This window comes from Xiphophorus hellerii, chromosome 18 (genome assembly GCF_003331165.1).
Source record: "Xiphophorus hellerii strain 12219 chromosome 18, Xiphophorus_hellerii-4.1, whole genome shotgun sequence".
NCBI classification, from domain to species: domain Eukaryota; kingdom Metazoa; phylum Chordata; class Actinopteri; order Cyprinodontiformes; family Poeciliidae; genus Xiphophorus; species Xiphophorus hellerii.
This window is the reverse complement of record NC_045689.1, coordinates 1,122,766-1,141,529: the sequence shown is the minus strand read 5'-3', so window position 1 is coordinate 1,141,529 and position 18,764 is coordinate 1,122,766. Positions and strand designations below refer to the sequence as shown.

The 18,764-nt window shown below is 44.7% G+C and overlaps 2 protein-coding genes and 1 long non-coding RNA gene across 5 annotated transcripts; 2 read left to right on the top strand and 1 right to left on the bottom strand.

The window, feature by feature from the left end:
- The first annotated feature begins 1,849 nt into the window (after positions 1–1,849).
- LOC116737523 (uncharacterized) lies at positions 1,850–2,443 on the top strand. The gene is made up of 2 exons (XR_004342839.1): positions 1,850–1,998; positions 2,072–2,443. It is a non-coding gene; the product is annotated as an uncharacterized LOC116737523 (long non-coding RNA).
- Positions 2,444–4,996: 2,553 nt separating this feature from the next.
- LOC116708062 (zinc finger protein OZF-like) lies at positions 4,997–15,401 on the top strand. Of its 2 annotated transcripts, XR_004336600.1 has the most exons (4): positions 5,020–5,300; positions 11,342–12,834; positions 13,712–14,070; positions 14,527–15,401. XR_004336600.1 is itself a non-coding variant. In XM_032545829.1 (2 exons), the coding sequence occupies exons 1-2, from the start codon at positions 5,213–5,215 to the stop codon at positions 10,105–10,107; spliced, it is 1,557 nt and encodes a 518-aa protein (XP_032401720.1). In that variant the 5' UTR covers positions 4,997–5,212; the 3' UTR covers positions 10,108–10,797. The 2 variants fall into 2 exon arrangements, 1 of the variants encoding a protein (XP_032401720.1); XM_032545829.1 differs by lacking the exons at positions 11,342–12,834; positions 13,712–14,070; positions 14,527–15,401 and adding an exon at positions 8,639–10,797 and having other exon boundaries at positions 4,997–5,300.
- Positions 11,648–18,374, bottom strand: chp2 (calcineurin-like EF-hand protein 2). 2 transcript variants are annotated; one of them, XM_032545831.1, is made up of 7 exons: positions 17,268–18,374; positions 15,899–15,971; positions 14,888–14,962; positions 14,686–14,810; positions 14,550–14,611; positions 13,848–13,970; positions 11,648–12,916 (listed from the first exon to the last, which is right to left on the bottom strand). In XM_032545831.1, exons 1-7 carry the CDS (start codon positions 17,332–17,334, stop codon positions 12,863–12,865), a joined length of 579 nt encoding a protein of 192 aa, XP_032401722.1. In that variant the 5' UTR covers positions 17,335–18,374; the 3' UTR covers positions 11,648–12,862. The 2 variants fall into 2 exon arrangements, with proteins under 2 accessions (XP_032401722.1, XP_032401721.1); XM_032545830.1 differs by lacking the exon at positions 11,648–12,916 and having other exon boundaries at positions 13,753–13,970; positions 17,268–18,363.
- Positions 18,375–18,764: the final 390 nt, after the last annotated feature.

Below are 18,764 nucleotides of genomic sequence, written 5' to 3'. Positions count from 1 at the left end.
GTCCAGTTAGGATCATAAACTTCCTGTAAAAGAGCTGCTGGAGGATTCTTCCTGTTAGCGGCGAGTTTTTCCTCTCCACTGTGGCCACATGCATGCTGGGGATGAGGGCTTGCTATAAAGTCAACAGCACACTGCAAGTGACTTTCTGCTGTTGCCCCCTGCTGGTCAGGAGGAGTGAATGCTGAAAGTCAAAGACTGCAATCCTTAGAAACTTTAATATGCATAATTCTTTGATCTACAATTCATTAGCTAGCATCAGATGGAATCTGTTTATGATGAACTGGAATGATTGTTTTGTGAAGTTCCTGGAGGTGACAGTTGATTTGCTGCTGTTTTAATGAACTGACTTCAGAATCAGAACTGGATGGAGCTCAGTGATGTAAACACAACATGCTGTTAGCTGAATCTACATGCTGTAGGTCTTTGTGACAGATTTCACTTTGCTTCACATCTTTAGATGATTTTCACCCTTAATGAGTAGAAACGTACCAACTTCTTATTCATTTCTACATCCGGACCATAAATCATCTTTCTCCCCAAATGTTCATGTTTTTTTCCAACTCAGAGCCTGTTACATTTTAAATCAACGCAAAGCAAAGTTTAAAATAAATATTTAAGTGCATCATCGTAGTGAAAGCCATAATTCACCACTTGTTGCAATAAATCTGTTTGGCTTCATGTCAGACAACAATTCTACACTCTGCAGGAGAAAACGCATAAAAATAGTTTGAAGTTGTTTTGATCATTTCAGAGCATTAAGAAAAAGGAAATAATGATATTAAAATAAATGCATTTAACTATGATTATATTTATTAGGAGATTTTCTGGCAGCAGGTTTGTCTTTAAAAACAAATCTTTTATGAAATATAAAAGATTTTTCTCTCAGCCACTTTGTCTTCAGACATTTTGGTTTAAAATCATATTTAAATCTGCAGATATTGTTGGAAATGAGAGCAGATGGCTGATGTTCTGATTAAAGGATGGAAACTCAGAGCAGAGAAAAACATTCAGAGATTTTTATCCCACAGCTCCAGAAGCTGCTCTGATCACTAAAACAAGAACATTTAGCTTTTTATTTCATGTCTTACTGATATTTTAAACTCCCTGATTCTTTAGCAGAGGAATTTGTCCCACTGCACTGATGGGGCCCGTTCTGTCTGGACTTTATTGGTCTTATTACGGCAGCAAACACAGATGAATAAAGTGTAGGTTAATGACAGTAGAATATTATTAGCCTATAAAAATAAAAGGTAACATAAAAGCGAAGTGATGCTATGTGACCCGAACCCGGTTCTAAAGTCCAGTGAAGGTCAGTTGAGCAGCAGCAGCTCTGGCCTCAGACTTCCTCATTCTCCCTTTTTTAATTAATGTGTTTCTTAAACATTGTACTTTATATAAAACTCATAGTCCCACATCAGAGGAAATTCATTACGATTTGGGGATTTTTATGAACATAAACAAAACATTTGAAAATGATGAAGTTCTAGTTCTTTTGCTGGAAGAACCACATGCAGCTGCAGTCCAGGACAAATTCAACCCGATGCCCACTGACGGGGTCTCCTCAGCCAGAAAGCAGGGGCCTCAGGTCCCCATTGGCTCAGGTTTCAGCATCATTTCCTCCAGCTCACCCTGCCAGCCGTTCATCACTCCAACCACTTCCTGCTCTCTGCTGCTGGCCACGCCCTCCTGCGTTTACCACGTTTCCTCCCATAATGTCTCTACGCCAGCAGCCCAGGAATCTCCTGGACTCCATCAGAGGTTCTGCTCCAGGTGGTCAGAGGTCAGAGAGGATTGATGATCTTAATGTTCATGATCAGATCTACAGACAGCATGAACACAAGATGTCTGATTGCTGTAAAAGTCTAGTTTGGTTCTTCTGATGAAAACTGATCCTGAGTCTGTTTCGTTCCGTTTCAGCGTCTCAGACTGCGTTGATCATCAGACTGGTTGTTGCCCTGCTGGTTCTGCTGGGGACCGGTTCTGGTCCTCTACTTCAAGGTACTGCATGCATCATGCATGATGTGTTCAGGTAGGAAAGTTGTTGTATTGAAGCTGAAGCATCCTCTACCAGACCAGGAGAAGCCAGAAGTCTGGACCGTCATGAGGCTGAAGCGGACTGCGGTCTGGAGGAACCGGATCAGGATCTTCATTTCACATCCAGACCAGGAAGCAAAGGCCCAGTCCAGACTGCTGCTGTCTGCTTTTAGTGTCACTGATTCCAAAACTGATCCTGCACTAATGTAACCCTGATCTGTCTGATTTTGTGACCAAACACATACAGTACAGTTGATTGAGTGTTTGGAGGGCTCCCCCTAGTGGTGACTGACCGTGTTGGCAGGATGTCTTTGTTTCTGCTGCTGGTCTCAATCAGGTCTGGATGAAACTTCTAACTGAACTGATTCAGTTTCAATAAAAACCAAGCAGAAAATGAACTGCAACGATGTGTCTGCGTTCACTGTGTGGATTCCTGCCAGCCACCAGGAGGGGGCGCTGCTTCACCCATTATGCATGAATAATAACAAGTCTATACAATGATAACTCTGTTACACTTACTGATAGATAGATAGATCTATCTATCTATCTATCTATCTATCTATCTATCTATCTATCTATCTATCTATCTATCTATCTATCTATCTATTTATAGATAGATAGATATATATATATATATATATATATATATATAATGAGTGAAGTTTTCCTTCATCCTGTCCATCTCTTGATGGAAAACGTCGTGGAGCCTTTTGGACCGGGATCCTGTTCAGAACCCTGCAGAACTGAGTCCTGAAGGAGTCCAGCAGGAACCTGTGGCTCCTGTTAGCTGAACGGCAGCGTCCAGATTGTTCTGTAGCCTGAATTGAAGAATATTTGTCTGGATGCAGATAAATGAAGCAGGGAGTTGATGAATCAGGAGGGTTTGCTCCCGTTTTGGCCCAGATGTTGTAAAACTGAGGAAACTCCAACACAGAGGAGGGACTCAGACGTCATAACATCTCAGATCCCTCAGTTTGGGGTCGTGACCTCAGCAAGTGGCTTCAGATCAGATCCAGACTGCTTGGCTTTATGTTTCAGAGCCGATTTCTCTGCTTGTAATCCCACTGAGTCTGGAGGCAGAACTGATGGCTGCCTGCGTTGGAGCGCCACCTTGTGGTGAGTTGGGCTCTTGTTCATCATATCTATCAGGCCTCCAGCCCTCAGTGGCTGCCATCCTGCAGCTTTTAGATGCATCTCTTCTCAAACACAGGTGTGACGGACGTGTACATTGATGGCTAGTCGCCCCCTCACTGACTATGTGCTCCGGTCAGAGAACAGCTGCGACTTTAGGTGATGTTATGGGATTTATTGATAAACATATGTGTATGTGTGTGTGTGTGTGTGTGTGGTCTCTGCAAGATAAACATATACAGAAAGAGTAATTAGAATATTGTACATCTAAATTCCACGTATACATATACAAATTCTAACGTATGCAGAATATTCGATTTCAGGTAGAATCAAATATACACATCCAGTTACATTAACAATATATATAATTGTAATTGCAATTCAGTAACATTAATGTAACAAGGAAGAGAATTACTGCAAGTAACAAGTAATAACAGGATAATATAGGTGAGAACTAGGCACTCAGTGTTAATACAGAGAATATAGATGCAGTACACTTAATGACCACAGGGTGGCGCATAAAGACCACGAATGGTAGAAGCGGTTCTTCCCGCCGCAAGATCGAGAAAATGTTTATCCACTCGAACATACCGGCTCCATAAGCGCTCGATGCTACATTTGGAAGCTAGTTTACCGTCCGGAACATCTTCAGAACAGTAGAAATAACACTACAATTCAGAGTACTGCCAGGCAACTCTCAAACTGAACTATTCTTGTAACGTTAAACCAAGAAATGAGCGTTTAGCCAGGCATTTAAGAAATAGGCATTTCCTCAACAAAATACGTTGGAGCTCGCGGTAACCAAGGTTACACGGTTGCCGAACTAAACAGCGTGTAAGAAACACAAGCGGATGAAATGAATTATGTACTTACATTGTCATCAACGCACACGTACACACAAAGAATTCAACATTTTAGTGAGGTGCTGGAACAGAACTGCATGTGTCTACTAGCGAAGCACACTGAAAGTCAAGAGTCATGAATACGCGCAGGCGCGTGGTACATCCCCAATAATGTCTCTGACGTCATGACGCTGGCTCCAGCAGGGAGTTTTCCACAACAGGGATCAAATAACCTGCAGGTGACCAGCCTGCTGCAGGACGTTTGTCCTGGAGGACTGGACTTGGTGACACCTGCAGCTTGTAGAGCTGATGGAAAGGAGACCTTCCTCTCATCCGAACAGAATATCTAGACTGTATTCTGACGTGTTTGGAGAAGAGTCACTAAAATAAAGCCTTTCATCAGAACCACCATCAGTTGCTCCGGTTGTTCATCGTGGCTCTGGGCTTCCGTAGAGCAGCTTCCTGTCGTTCCCTACCACTTCATCTCATCGCTCATGTAGAGCTGAGGGGAAATATTTGAACATGACGGAAGGAAACAGAAAGGAATTGTAAAGTTCAGGAAACAAAATTTAATTGTTCTTTATTGTGAATGTAAGAGAAAATAGTTATTATTGGAAAATTAAAAAAGGTAAGAATAGAAGAAGAAATGAAAACAGAAATTAAAGAAATAGTCAAGCACAGAGTTTTCATGGAAGCAGCAGTAACTTGAGACATGAGGAGGACTACAGGCACAAACTGGCACAAACTGGCACGAACTGGCATGAACTGGCACAAACTGGCACGAACTGGCACAAACTGGCACAAACTGGCACGAACTGGCATGAACTGGCACAAACTGGCACAAAGCAGCAAAGACCAATTATTTACTTTGTTATTTTTCATTTGTTGGTTAAATATTTTTAGGCGGATCCTGTCCTACACACTCCGCTACAGCAGGCGGCGGTGTGCACCTCACGGCGCCATTCTGCTCCTCCATTAAACACAAAGAAGCTGCCCGAGACGAAGAAGATGGAGAAGAAGGAGCGCCGTCCTCCGTGTTTTCTCGGGTTTCTGTCCACGGAGCAGCAGCGGGAGAGTTAATAAAGCTGTAAGACAGAAACAGCAGCAGTTGGTGAACTCTGGAAAGAAGAGAAACGGTTTGAGGCTCAGCTGGAACTGCTCAGTAACTGTTAAAGGAAAGTTTGGAGAGAGAAAAGCTAGCAGAGATGTGGAGACAGCAGGTCAAACAGCGACTGGATGCAGCAGAGGAGCAGGACGTGGATTATAATCCGCTGGACCGGCTCCACAGATTAGGTCTGTATGCTTCTATCAGCTCTGGATGTTTAGCAGCAGCTTTACGCAGAGAGCAAAGCTAAGCTGCTCAGCTCTGCTGGAATGATACGTCAGCGCGGCCGCCATGTTGTGAGTGGCAGACTGGAACCCAGCAGAAGAAGTTGCCATAATCTTTTAACATAAAATCGGCTTCAGCCCACTTACATTCCAGAGATCTGAAATGATCTTATGGCTCTTTCTCTGATTCGGTGCATTTTGTGTCTCAGGTTTATCTCAAACTTCCAGAAAACTGTAAAACAGCTGAAACACTGACTTCCTTTAAATGTCGACTAAAAACCCACCAGTTTAGGATTGTATTTGAAATGTAATCAATTACAAATTTATTGATGGAACTTGACTTAATGCTGTGTTTTGATTATTGATTCTATGTTGCTTTGTGTTTCTGTGTTTATGATGTAAACACTTTGAAATGCCTTGCTGCTGAAATGTGCTATACAAATAAAAGTTGATTGATTAGATTTTTTTGACCCCACTGACCAGCGTTAATTTCTTAATGAATATAAAACAAATAAAAATAGCCAGTAACTGCAAGTTATTTCTACTAATATAAACATTTTAGAATACTTTAACCTAAATAAAATAAATATGAGAAAAACACATGAATTATTTATAAAACACACTTTTTAATCATGTCCCTCCAGTTTTGTTCAACCCCATAACAACATACCAATTTATGAAAAGCACTTTTACATCAAGTTGCCATATTCTACTTATCAGTCTAATTATTATGATTCGGAATCAAATAAAATATATTTACAATTAGTTATTTTAATCAAGGGACGGGTGATCTCAAAGGAACTGGAAGAATTAGTTTAATTATGTTATAGAGTTTTAGTCATAGAGGAATCAAATTGTCCCGTTGAGTTTAAAACAACCTAAGTAACAGGAATTGGTAATACTGTTTGGGATTTCATGCATAAAGTGGGGAAACATATTTTCTTGGAGGTTCAGAGAATCCTTCAATACATGCAGTGACCAAAAACACTTTTTTTTTTGTGGTATATTTTTATGTAACCTGAGATCCCAAAATGTACCGAATTCAGAGAATCACCTTTATGACAGGATATATTATTAATTAATTAAGATGCATATAAAAATATATTGTCTAGGAAAAGTACCTATTTGAGATAACTAATTACATAAATACTAAATTACATTAGATTTACTGTTAAGTTAAATCTAACTTAAAGGTTAGATTAAGTTAACCGTTAGGTTAGATTACAATCAAACGTTGAATGGAGCATTTTGAAAATGACGCCATTAAAGACATTTTGATCAGTCAACATGTAACTGAAGGTATCAAACTGGTCTTCACACTTTTCAGAATATAAAGTTGATGGCATAAACACTGACTTCATAATGTCTGAATTTATATCCAATTATACAAAAAGCTTTATTACTTCTGGTTTTGCTTCCAATCAGATGTTAAAGTAATTATAGATTATAATTCTGAACTTTTCACACACAGTTAATTTAACTTTAGGTCTGATGCAAATTGGATTCACTGGGAACTTCTGAAATGCCGCTGACTGTTCAATCTCAGTTTGTGTGTTAGTTTATTGTTGCTGCTATTGTCCAGCAAGACTTTGAAATTGAGTCAAAATATGTTTTTGATGAGCCATTGTTTTTTCATCACTAGTGTTTCAAATACAGATAAAAGCTGTAAAATTCTTCTGTTGAAGAATCTGATGAGCTCCAACTCTGTTTCTCTGAGCTGCGTTCACGCTGCAGCCTGAAGTGACCCAAATCCGATTTCATGTCAAATCAGATTTTTTTGCCGTGGCCGTTGTGACTTCCAGATAGATGCAACCTGTATGGTTCTGCAGTGTGAACGGGCAACGACCTCAACGTCTCCCGCCTGCACAGTAGAGGGCGCAATAGCGTCAGCTTTCTCAGTGTTCTGCCAACCGCCATAAAAAGAAGAAGTGCTCAGTGTTTGCAGAAGTAAACATGGATGCTAACGGTGGAGCTTAGCTTACACAGGTGACGTTGTTGTCCGACCGGAGCAGCAAATGAACAATTTAATCCTCATGTAGTCTGCCATGGTTTTTGCTTTTCTTCCCGTTTGCCGCGTATCAGGATGTGACGTTTGTGGAGTATCAGTGACGTTCAGGTTGGAAGAACTGGACGTTCTGTCGCGTTTGAATCGGATACTTATCGGACACCCACGTGGCCCGGGTCGCATTCGAAAAGAACCGGACCTGTGCCGCTCAGACTGTCATGAAAAGATCGGATACAGGTCGCATTACGTCAAATTAATCCGAATTGGGTCACTTCAGGCTGCAGTGTGAACGCAGCCCAACTGAAGTTTTACATACATTTTTAAACAAGTACTGATTTTTGTGAGTATTAAAACATAGTTAATTAAGGCAGGTGGTTTATGTTCATACAAAAACCAAATCCAGGCCAGAAGAGGCCATGTTGGTCAAAAAACAGAACCGATCCCAAGACGGACCTCTGAGGAACACCAGGTGTGACAGGAAGTTACTTATTCTGGAAGGAATTAACTGACGCAGCCAGAAAGATGCAATTAAAACCATTTCAACGGTTTGTTAGATTTACCAACAATGGATGTCGTGAGAAAAGGTTCTAAAAGGTCCAGTTGGGTCAAGGAGCGTCCAGAACCGGCTGCAGTTAGAAGCCGGTTCTGGACCTCCTTTAAGTGGACCTCCTGCCTATCCATGGATTTCTTTTAAAACCATAACTCCAAATGATTGGTGGAAAATCTGCATATTCTGAAAAACCTATTAGCAATGCTAGCTGAGCAGCTAAGGCCTGGTGATTACAAAGCAGCCAATCCAAGAGCGCCACTTATTATCCCTGCTGCTGATTGGCTGAAGCCCCAGTGGAGGAAAGGCTGACTGTAGATGTTAGCTACTGTAGTGCTGAGATGATTTCTACTGTACATGTTGATGCATACTGACTATATTTTGTGTTTCAACTATTTAAAATGTGGAGCTTCAGTGTTTTGAACCCCTGTAAAAACCAGCAGAGGACAGAAACCAGACTGAAATATATCTTGGTTATTATTACAGGCAGCGCAGAAGCTCCGCCCACAAACACACCGCACTGTGTGTACGGCGCCAAAAGAACCAGGCTTAATCATAATAACACATTTAACTAAAATGTGAGACTTGAGACATGCAGAGTGGAGGTGGTTCTGCTCTGTGGTGTAACTGGACCCGCTTTATGTATCGATTCATTTTAATTCAGTGAAGTTTAGAAACTTCAGTCTGAACCCAAACTGCACCGGCCTGATGACAAGCAGGTGTTTTCATGGCGCTGCTCCTGTGTTCCAGTGTTCCCTGAAGATGTTCAGAAACTGCTGGTTAAAGAAGAACAGAGTCCTGACCTGGACCCAGAGGACCCGGAGGACTGGGAGGACCCGGAGGACCAGGAGGACCCGGAGGACCCGGAGGACCCGGGGGACCCGGAGGACCCGCTGCCCGTCCAGATAAAGGAGGAAGAGGAGGAGCGCTGGATCGGTCCGGATGACGACACCGACGCCAGCAGGTTTCCAGTCATCAAAGTTATCGTTAAGAGTGAGGATGAGGAAGATGATCCTCTGTTGTCACGGCTTCATGAAGACCAGATGGAGAACGGAGACGTTCCCAGCAGCAGCTCAGCGGAGCAGATGAAAGCAGAGACGGATGCAGAGGATGGCGGAGGAGCAGAACCCAGCAGGATTCATGCCGACTCCTCCAACTCTTCAGAGACTGAGGTCAGCGATGAAGAGGATGATGGTGTGGCGCATCCTGACTCCCAGCTGAACCTCATGAGCAAAGAGTGGAAGGAGAGCGGCGCTCCAGAGTCCCAGAGTGGAAGCGCCGTGACAGTGAAGTGTTTCATATGTGATGACTGTGGGAAAACCTTTAAAAAGAAACATTACCTCAATGAGCACATCAGGAGCCACACGGGGGAGAGACCGTTCGGCTGTCCCGTCTGCGGACAGAGGTTCAGTCTGAAGAAATGTCTGAACGTTCACGTGAGGAACCACTCTGGGGAGAAACCGTTCTGTTGTGACGTCTGCGGACAGAGGTTCAGCCTGAAGAGAACGCTGAATGATCACCAGAGAATCCACACGGGGGAGAAACCGTTCAGTTGTGATGTTTGTGGGCAGAGTTTCAGCCTGAAGAAGACTTTAAATGACCACCAGAGAATCCACACAGGGCAGAAACCGTTCAGCTGCGACGTCTGCGGGCAGACCTTCAGCCTGAAGACCACTTTAAACAGACACATCCAGATCCACACTGGACAGAAAGCGTTTCGCTGTGACCTCTGTGGACAAAGGTTCAGACAGAAATCCACTTTGAACCGACACATGACGATCCACACAGGACAGGAGACCTATCCCTGTGAGGTCTGTGAACAGAAATTTGAGCGAAAGACTCATCTAAACATTCACATGAGAGTCCATGCAGGACAGCAGGCGTTCTGCTGCGACGTCTGCGGACAGAGGTTTGACCGCAAGTCCAACCTGAACATCCACCAGAGGATCCACACCGGGCAGAAACCGTACTGCTGCGGCTTCTGTGGCCAAAGGTTTGGCAGGAAGTCCAATTTGAACCGACACATGAGGATCCACACAGGGGAGAAATCCTTCTGCTGTGAGTTCTGTGAACAAAGGTTCAGCCTGAAGACGAGCTTAAACGACCACCTGAGGATCCACACGGGAGAGAAACCTTTCTTCTGTGACGTCTGTGGTCAGAGATTCCGACAAAAGTCGACTTTAAATATTCACATGAAGATCCACACCAGGCAGAAGTAAAGTTCTGCTTGTGAGGAATCAGCTGGCTGACGGACGGAGCTGCTCACAGCCAGAGGTGGTTCTGGTGTGGGAACGGTCCGTCCTCCAGGTCCGGCATCCTGCGGGCTCCTGGTTTCTCACAGCTGAATCAAGTGATGGTTCATCAGCAGAACCTCAGAGGAAGTTGAACCGATTCAGCAGAAACATGTAAAACACGCTGGACACCCTGCAGTCCTACAACACATGATTCTTTATTATCAGAGGAATATTTCTAGCTATAAATTCTGATATTATCGTCTAGCTGCTGTTGAGAGCCATGGTGGGTGAAGATGTTCCCACAGAGTTTGTGGGAACTTCATGTCCTTTCATTTCAACATGTCTTCATTTCTAAAACCCTCTGGAGTTTCAACCGTCGGGTTTTTCTGCAGAACATGCAGAGAAAACATTTTTTCACTAAAAACTTAAACTATGAATGTGATGATGATGTTTGTACGTTTTTTATCTTTGCTCATGAATGAATCTCTGGTGCATGAAATGGTTTTGCTAAAGTCTTAGTTTAGGAAAAGTTAAAGAATATATGAGAAATGATGTCAAGGAAAACTAACCGTCCAGACAGAAAGTTAATAATTACGTTTGTCCTCATTCTGTTTTCTGAAGACAATAATAAAGGAGCTGAAATATTCTGAGGGAATAAATCTGTTCTGTAAAGGAGTTCTGGGTTTTGTCTTTTATAAACGATCAAATAAAGTTTGATCTTCCGGAGTGGTCCAGTTGAGAGGGAGCGATGACTAACCAGCTGATCATCCAAGTTGTTTAACTGTCAGTAATGATCTGCTAACCAAATGTTGAAACATTGAGCCAAAGCAGAAGAAGCAACATGGCAGCAGGAAGGTTTTCCTCCACAGCAGCTTCACCAGAGACGGAGCCCAAGTCCTCCCATGGTCCGGTGAGTTTTTACATCCTGGATCTTCTCAAAGATTCTGCTCCTTACTGAACAACACTGGGGGGCTAGGAAGCTAACTGCTGGTTAGCTAGGCTATTTACTCCACTATCGGCTCAGTAACAGTAATGCGCAGATGCCTTAACTCCACTGAGCGACTCGGTTTGGGTCGGTATAATATTTTAGGATCTGCTGTATTCAGGAAAACGTTTGCACTTCCAGTTGGACGCCTAACATGGCATCAGTACTGCGAAGACAAACATAACACACTGGTGTCTCCGCTTCTCTCCAGCCGTGACATTTTTCTGTCCCCAGTGAGAGACCGGTGCTGTGAGAAGCCAGTACCTCCACCGTAACCAGACTGACCCGTTAACCTGTGGACCCACACACAGTGTGTGCTGCACCGACCGGGCCGCACCGCTCAGTGGAAACGAGGCATCGCGCTTCACACCACGGGGGCCAAACTCCAGTCCCTCAGGGCCCTTTAACCCTTTAACCGCCGGTTGATTGTCTCTGTTGCTGGTAGAAACTGGTCTGTTTTCAGTCCCTGCTTCTGCGTTGCCTCGGTAACTAGCCCCACCTGCTCAGGTAAGACCGAGTAATGAGCTTCACAACAAACCGTTTCAAACCAAACATTTATTTTATAACGAAGCCAAAAACAACAGCAGGTATTGACATGTTTACTTTAGCAGAAGTTTTAGTGACAGGCGTAAATAAACCGTCACTAAAACACTGTGACCGACTCACCGCACCGTTCAGTTATAGGCCTACAGGTCAACGCTGTGACCGACTCGCCACACCGTTCAGTTAAAGGCCTACAGGTCAACGCTGTGACCGACTCGCCACACCGTTCAGTTAAAGGCCTACAGGTCAACGCTGTGACCGACTCACCACACCGTTCAGTTATAGGCCTACAGGTCAACACTGTGACCGACTCACCGCACCGTTCAGTTATAGGCCTACAGGTCAACACTGTGACCGACTCGCCACACCGTTCAGTTAAAGGCCTACAGGTCAACGCTGTGACCCACTCACCGCACCGTTCAGTTAAAGGCCTACAGGTCAACGCTGTGACCGACTCACCACACCGTTCAGTTATAGGCCTACAGGTCAACGCTGTGACCGACTCGCCACACCGTTCAGTTAAAGGCCTACAGGTCAACGCTGTGACCGACTCGCCACACCGTTCAGTTATAGGCCTACAGGTCAACGCTGTGACCGACTCACCACACCGTTCAGTTAAAGGCCTACAGGTCAACGCTGTGACCGACTCGCCACACCGTTCAGTTATAGGCCTACAGGTCAACGCTGTGACCGACTCGCCACACCGTTCAGTTAAAGGCCTACAGGTCAACGCTGTGGTCAGGGTGGAGATACTGGCATCACTCAACAGTCCATTGATTGGAGGACAGAAATGTGTTTGACAGTAAGGTGTTTGGGTTTAACTCCACCGGCTCACTTCCCTCTGGATGTGAAAAGACTCCTGAATGTGATCAGTCATGAAACGGGTCACCGAACCGCAGCAACCCGGGCCGTACCGCCTTGAATCATCATGGAGACACAAACATGACGTCTGAGTCAAACAGAAAGTTTAACGTTTACAAGATGATTTCACAGGTGAGACTTTCATCCTGTCAGCCACAATCATTAACATTAAGAAATAAAGGTTTGACATATTTCACTCAGGATTCTCTCCTGAAGCCATGTTGGGTTAATCTGGAGGAAACGGTTCCAGGATGAGCGAGTCTTCATCCTGGAACAGCAGCAGGTGTGACTCTTTAGGAACGAGTCGCTCCACCAGGTCCCAGGTGAATGAAATCTTTCTTCTTAGAGTCTTTACTCCAGGAAGCGAACGCTCATCTTGTGATCGATGTTCACTTTCTCCAGCGACTGGAAACAAAGAAGATTTATAGCCAAAGGTCAAGGGTCATCAGCTTATTTAATATCTGATGGATAAGTAATAATTTTTTTACTTGTATTTACTCTGATTGTAAATATTTAGTATCTGCAAACTCGCTCCACTGAACAGACATCCTCCCAACCACCAGGGGGAGTCGTCCAACAAATGATATGGAACCAAACCCTCAGAAAGGCGAGAAGTCCAGAACAAAGTTAGAGGAAGAAAGAAAATGTGTGTTATGCTTTGTGTCTTTTTCTAACATTTAGGCTCTTGTTATATATATATATACATATATATATATATATATATATATATGTAATTATCTAAAGGCAGCAGCAGCATTACGTACTCCAGACTCCCCCTAGTGGTCTGGAGGACTTGCTTTTTTCTGTTTTGCTTGTCCAGTATTTTCCCTTTTCCCTCCTGTGGTTGCAGCAGCATTTTGTTTTGCTTTTGTTTGTGTGTTTTGCGGTTTGCATCATTCATATGTTTGCAGTTTGTTTTGCTGTTTTCCGCCTGTCGCCCATCTGGAAGATGCTGCTGCAATCAGACCTCTGTAGGATCAATCAACTGCTTATCAATTCATCATAAGAATACTGATCAGATCAATACACTTAACTCATTAATTGATAAATGCACCTCTAAGGTGTCTTCTGCTGGTGCTGAATTATGGTGCTTGTCTCACCTCAACAATGTAAAATGCATCATGACTGTTGGGACTGCAGATTTCTGGTTCAGTTCCATAAATGGAAATGACACAAATCAGATTTTTTCTGTACATGAAGGTTTGGAACCACGATCCTCAGACTGCAGGGAAAAAGTTGCATATGGGTTGAATGAATGTGACCTGAGATCACCTCACCATCCCCTCCTGATGGAGGAGGAGGAACCCATTCGTTCTGGGAGCCGAACCGGACCCACCTTCCTGAACTCGTCGAAGCAGATGGCGTCGTCCCGGTCCAGGTCGGCCTCCTGGATGGCGCGCTCTGCGATGCTCTGCAGCTGCTCCTCCGTCACCTGCAGCCCCAGCATCTCCCTCAGCACCTGCTGGATGAAGCCAGGTCAGAACCGGAACCACGACTCTGTCCTGACGACAGAGACGCCGGAAAACGACGTTCCTGTTCCAGGACAGCAGCTGGTGAAGGTAAAATATCTTTTACTGTCATGACAGTTTGGTATGAGGCAGATTATCTGTGAAAAACCGAGCTCCTCTGGATTCTCTCAGAACTAACTAGAAACCACCAATCAGAGCCAGGAGGCGGGGCTTAGCACTGTCAATCACACTTCCTGACAGCAGAGTCTGTCATGAATGCTAGGCTAGTTAGCATGGCCACCAATAAATAGTTTTCCTGTAACTAAGTTGTTTCTGCATTATTTTAGCAGCGAGTACATGAGAGTGATTGGCAGCGCTAAGCCCCTCCTCCTGACTCTGATTGGTTGTTTTTCTGCATTTCGTCATCAGGGGGAGATTAATCTGTTCAGATTATCTCATAACAAACTGATGAAAGTTTTAATAAATATTTAAAAACTTTTTAAAATAAAAACAGCTTTCCGGCTCTTGTTGTGTTTAGTGGCTTCATGCTCACTTTACTTTTTACAGATCAAAGTGGTTGTCATGCCGACCTGCAGCAGCTCGGTTCTGGAGATCTTCCCGTCTCGGTCCCGGTCGTACAGCTGGAAGGCAACTGAGGAGGGACATTTCCTGAATCATGACTGCATTTCTAGGAAGTTTCAGAGGAAATGAGAAACCCAGACTGACATTTGAGTTTCCGGTTCCGGCTGTCGGCCGGATCCGGCTGCACGCCGTCTCGGGTCCGGTTTTTCTCCGTGGGACGGAAGTGAGCCAGAACCCGGACAAACGAGGGAAAGTCCACCGTTTCCTGTCTGCAGAGAGGAAGGAAGAATAAATGCTCCTGACTTCCTGTTTGGGCCGATAACCGAGCAGAGATCCGGTTCTGTACCCCGGCTGGAAAAAAGCTCCGACGATTCGGACTCCAATGGGATTCTCAGACAGCGCCGCCTCCAAGTCCTCGGACCTGAGACCCAAACAGAACCGACCTGAGACCCAAACAGAACCGACATGAGACCCAAACAGAACCGACCCTAGACCCAAACAGAACCGACCCTAGACCCAAACAGAACCGACCCGAGACCCAAACAGAACCGACATGAGACCCAAACAGAACCGACCTGAGACCCAAACAGAACCGACATGAGACCCAAACAGAACCGACCTGAGACCCAAACAGAACCGACCTGAGACCCAAACAGAACCGACCTGAGACCCAAACAGAACCGACTCGAGACCCAAACAGAACCGACCCGAGACCCAAACAGAACCGACCCGAGACCCAAACAGAACAGACCCGAGCAGCCGAGTTACTTTGGTCTTCTGTCAAAAACATCATCAGGATTAAAGACAATGTAAACTTATTAAAAATAAACTTATATAATAATAATAATCTGATCCAAACAGACTGAGTGACCTAGTCAAAGTAAAGAGCTGGTGGAGGTACATGCATGCCACACTTTTCAGATCATTATTTTAATAAAAAAGCCTGAATAACTTTGTATCGATCTGTTAAACTTCCAGAGGTGGGAAAACTTTAGCAGATTTCTATTTTCAGAACCGGATCCATAATCTGGACAAAAACAGAATCTTTTAGGTTGGTTCTGGATTTTAGGTCCTTCGGACCGAGTCGTGGGTTTTCTCTGGGTTTGCTGATTCCGGTTAAATATTTAACTGTGGAGATTCTCCGGGTTCGGCGCTTTGAGTCGGACCTGCTGCAGAGAATCTGGTTTATATCCGACACCACAGGGGTCAAAGGTCACAGCAGGTCATTTAAAATCCTCTGGTTCTGATGGAGGAGCAGACAGCCAGCGAACGAATCCTCCTCCATCAGAACCGCGCAGAGTTTGGGTCAGAAATGAACCCGGGTTCGGATTGGAACCGGACCGTCCTGCTGACCCACCTGAGGCTTCCTCTGCTGTCTTTGTCCAGGAACTGGAACCGCTGGTGGAGACGGAGGAGATGAGCTGCAGAGACTGAAATCACAGAGTTAACCGAGTCGGGTTTAATCTGGGTTCTGGTTCTGGTTCTGGTTCGATAGAAACTCAGGAACTCCAGAACCAAATGAGTGGAGGCCAACTGGAGCAGGTCCAGGTTCTGGTACAGGTCTGTGCACCAGATGCATCTATTAATCGGATGAATTAATTGATCAGTTATTGATTTGTCCCTGATAAATAAATGACATTAACTGGAACCAGTTGCTTGGTTCTGGGTTCATTTACTCCCAGTTGGTAGATGAATGTGGGCCCCATACGGGATTAGCTCAGCTCTGATGGTTCTGGACTGTTCTGGTTCCGAGCCAGATTCAGGAGAACCCGTCCGGTTCTTGTTTATCCTCTGCTTCAGTTTGATGTGAAAATACAACCAATAAATCAATAAATACTAAATCAGAATATTGATGAATAAATTAGAGTAATGACTCTGTATGGACACCGGGGGGCGCTCTTCAATGGACTCACTGATCGCACAAATATGACAAATGGACCTGCCATACCGCTCTGGTCCTGAAGTTATCAGTTTATTACAATTTTTTAGACACTAAACCGAAAGTAAAATAAAATAATTCTGTTTTCTGAGGCTCTGCAGCAAGAAGACGTTTTATCTTCCTGTCCAGCTTCTCTGTCAGGGAGGAGACGCAGATAAACGACCCGATGATTCTGCAGGCTCACACACACACACACACCCACACACACACACACACACACACAACTAACTTAACTTTTGTTTACTGGCAGATTATTTCACTTATAACATTTTCTCACGTTTATTCTGCTACATTTTTTAAATCCGTATTTAAGAATTGACTTCAAACAAACTGAATTGCTTCATGTTGCTGAAAAGTTACTTGTTAAGATTTAATGTTTCTGCAGTGAACCGTCCAGAACCAAACCGAACCGTCCAGAACCAAACCGAACCGTCCAGAACCGAACCGTCCAGAACCAAACCAAACCGTCCAGAACTAAACCGTCCAGAACTAAACCGTCCAGAACCAAACCGAACCGTCCAGAACCGAACCGTCCAGAACCAAACCAAACCGTCCAGAACCGAACCGTCCAGAACTAAACCGTCCAGAACCAAACCGAACCGTCCAGAACCGAACCGAACCATCCAGAACCAAACCATCCAGAACCGAACCGAACCATCCAGAACCAAACCGAACCGTCCAGAACCAAACTGAACCATCCAGAACCAAACCATCCAGAACCAAACCGAACCATCAAGAACCGAACCATCCAGAACCAAACCGAACCGTCCAGAAAGCTGAGGCTCACATCCGGTTTCCTGCAGGAGCTGCTGTCCGTCCGGGACGCGGCTCAGGCTGGAGCGGCTGGAGCCCATCTTGCTGCCTGCGGCTGCCTGCTGCGCTACTGCTGATCTGACCAGCAGCCGGGCTGCTCAGCCAATCACATCTCAGCAGACAAATCCACCCGACTTCTGTTTTTGCTGATCAGAAACACTGACGCTTCAGATCTTCAAAACTTTCATATCAGACACAACAAAACACAGAAAGCTGGATTTGGACCAGAACCTCCTGTGAAAAGTGAATTTGGTCCCCGAACCGACAGAATCAGAGAAATGACTTTAGAACTCGGGTTTTATAGGAATAAAAGTTTAATTTCATGACATAAAGATGCCAGTGGCAGAACTTCAGCAGAACCGGCCTGGCAGCATGAAGTAGGCAAACAGAACCGACCCAGATCCGTCTCTGAGGTTCTGGTTCTCCAGAGAACCTCAGTAGAACCTGAACCCACACCTGGACCAGAACCACTCCATCAGAACACCAGCCTCTCGTCCTGCAGAACATCTGAAGCTCTGCAGGTCAGAGGTCAGGATGCAGCAATGAAGAGACAAAATGGCCTAAACAAAGTCACTCATTGAGCTTATGAGAATAAAGTACTAATGACTTTATTCTCATAATTTATTTTTTTCTGACCCTCCAAAGTATTTCCAGCTATCAGCTGCGATCAATAACTGATCAGAATCCGTCTGGCTGCTGCTGCCCTCGGCTGGACACTAGGTGGCGCCGTTTCCCCAGAAATCAGAACCTCTTCCTGCCTTTGGACTTCTGGTTCTGTTCTCACTTTCAGTCTCATTTGCTTCAGAGTTAATGTTTGGCCAGGAGCAGCTGACGGATGTTTTCTGTTCAACACAAAAGTTTCCAGATAAAGAAGTTAATCATCTGCAGAGCCGCCGTCCTCCCGGTACCAGGAGTAACGGCTCCCGGTCCGTTTGTTGTTCTGAACCGTTTATATAATCAAATAAAAGTCGTTGTGACAGAACTTTGAAGTTTTATTACTAATTACCAGCTCTCTCCCTTTGGACTCGGCTCCGTTTACGACCATAAACTTCCTCGGCTCGGTTGGCAGAGAGTCAAAGTTTTCACATTCCTCTGAGAACGAAAGTTTAGAGTGAAAACATGAAACATGAAGTTTCCACAAGCCTGGAGCAGCGGGGCGATTCTGGTCCAGGCTCCAGAACCGGTCCAGGCTCCAGAACCGGCCCAGACTCCAGAACCGGCCCAGACTCTAGAACCGGCCCAGACTCCAGAACCGGCCCAGGCTCCAGAACCAGCCCAGGCTCCAGAACCGGTTCAGACTCCAGAACTGGTCCAGACTCTAGAACCGGTCCAGACTCCAGAACCCGGTTTTCTTGGGGAAAAGTGGGTGAATGTTCTGGAAGGCAGCAGATTTGACCTTTTGGCATCAATATTCATGTTTCCATCATTTGATTCATATTTTGAAGAATTGCTTTAGAAAAGTTTGATGGAA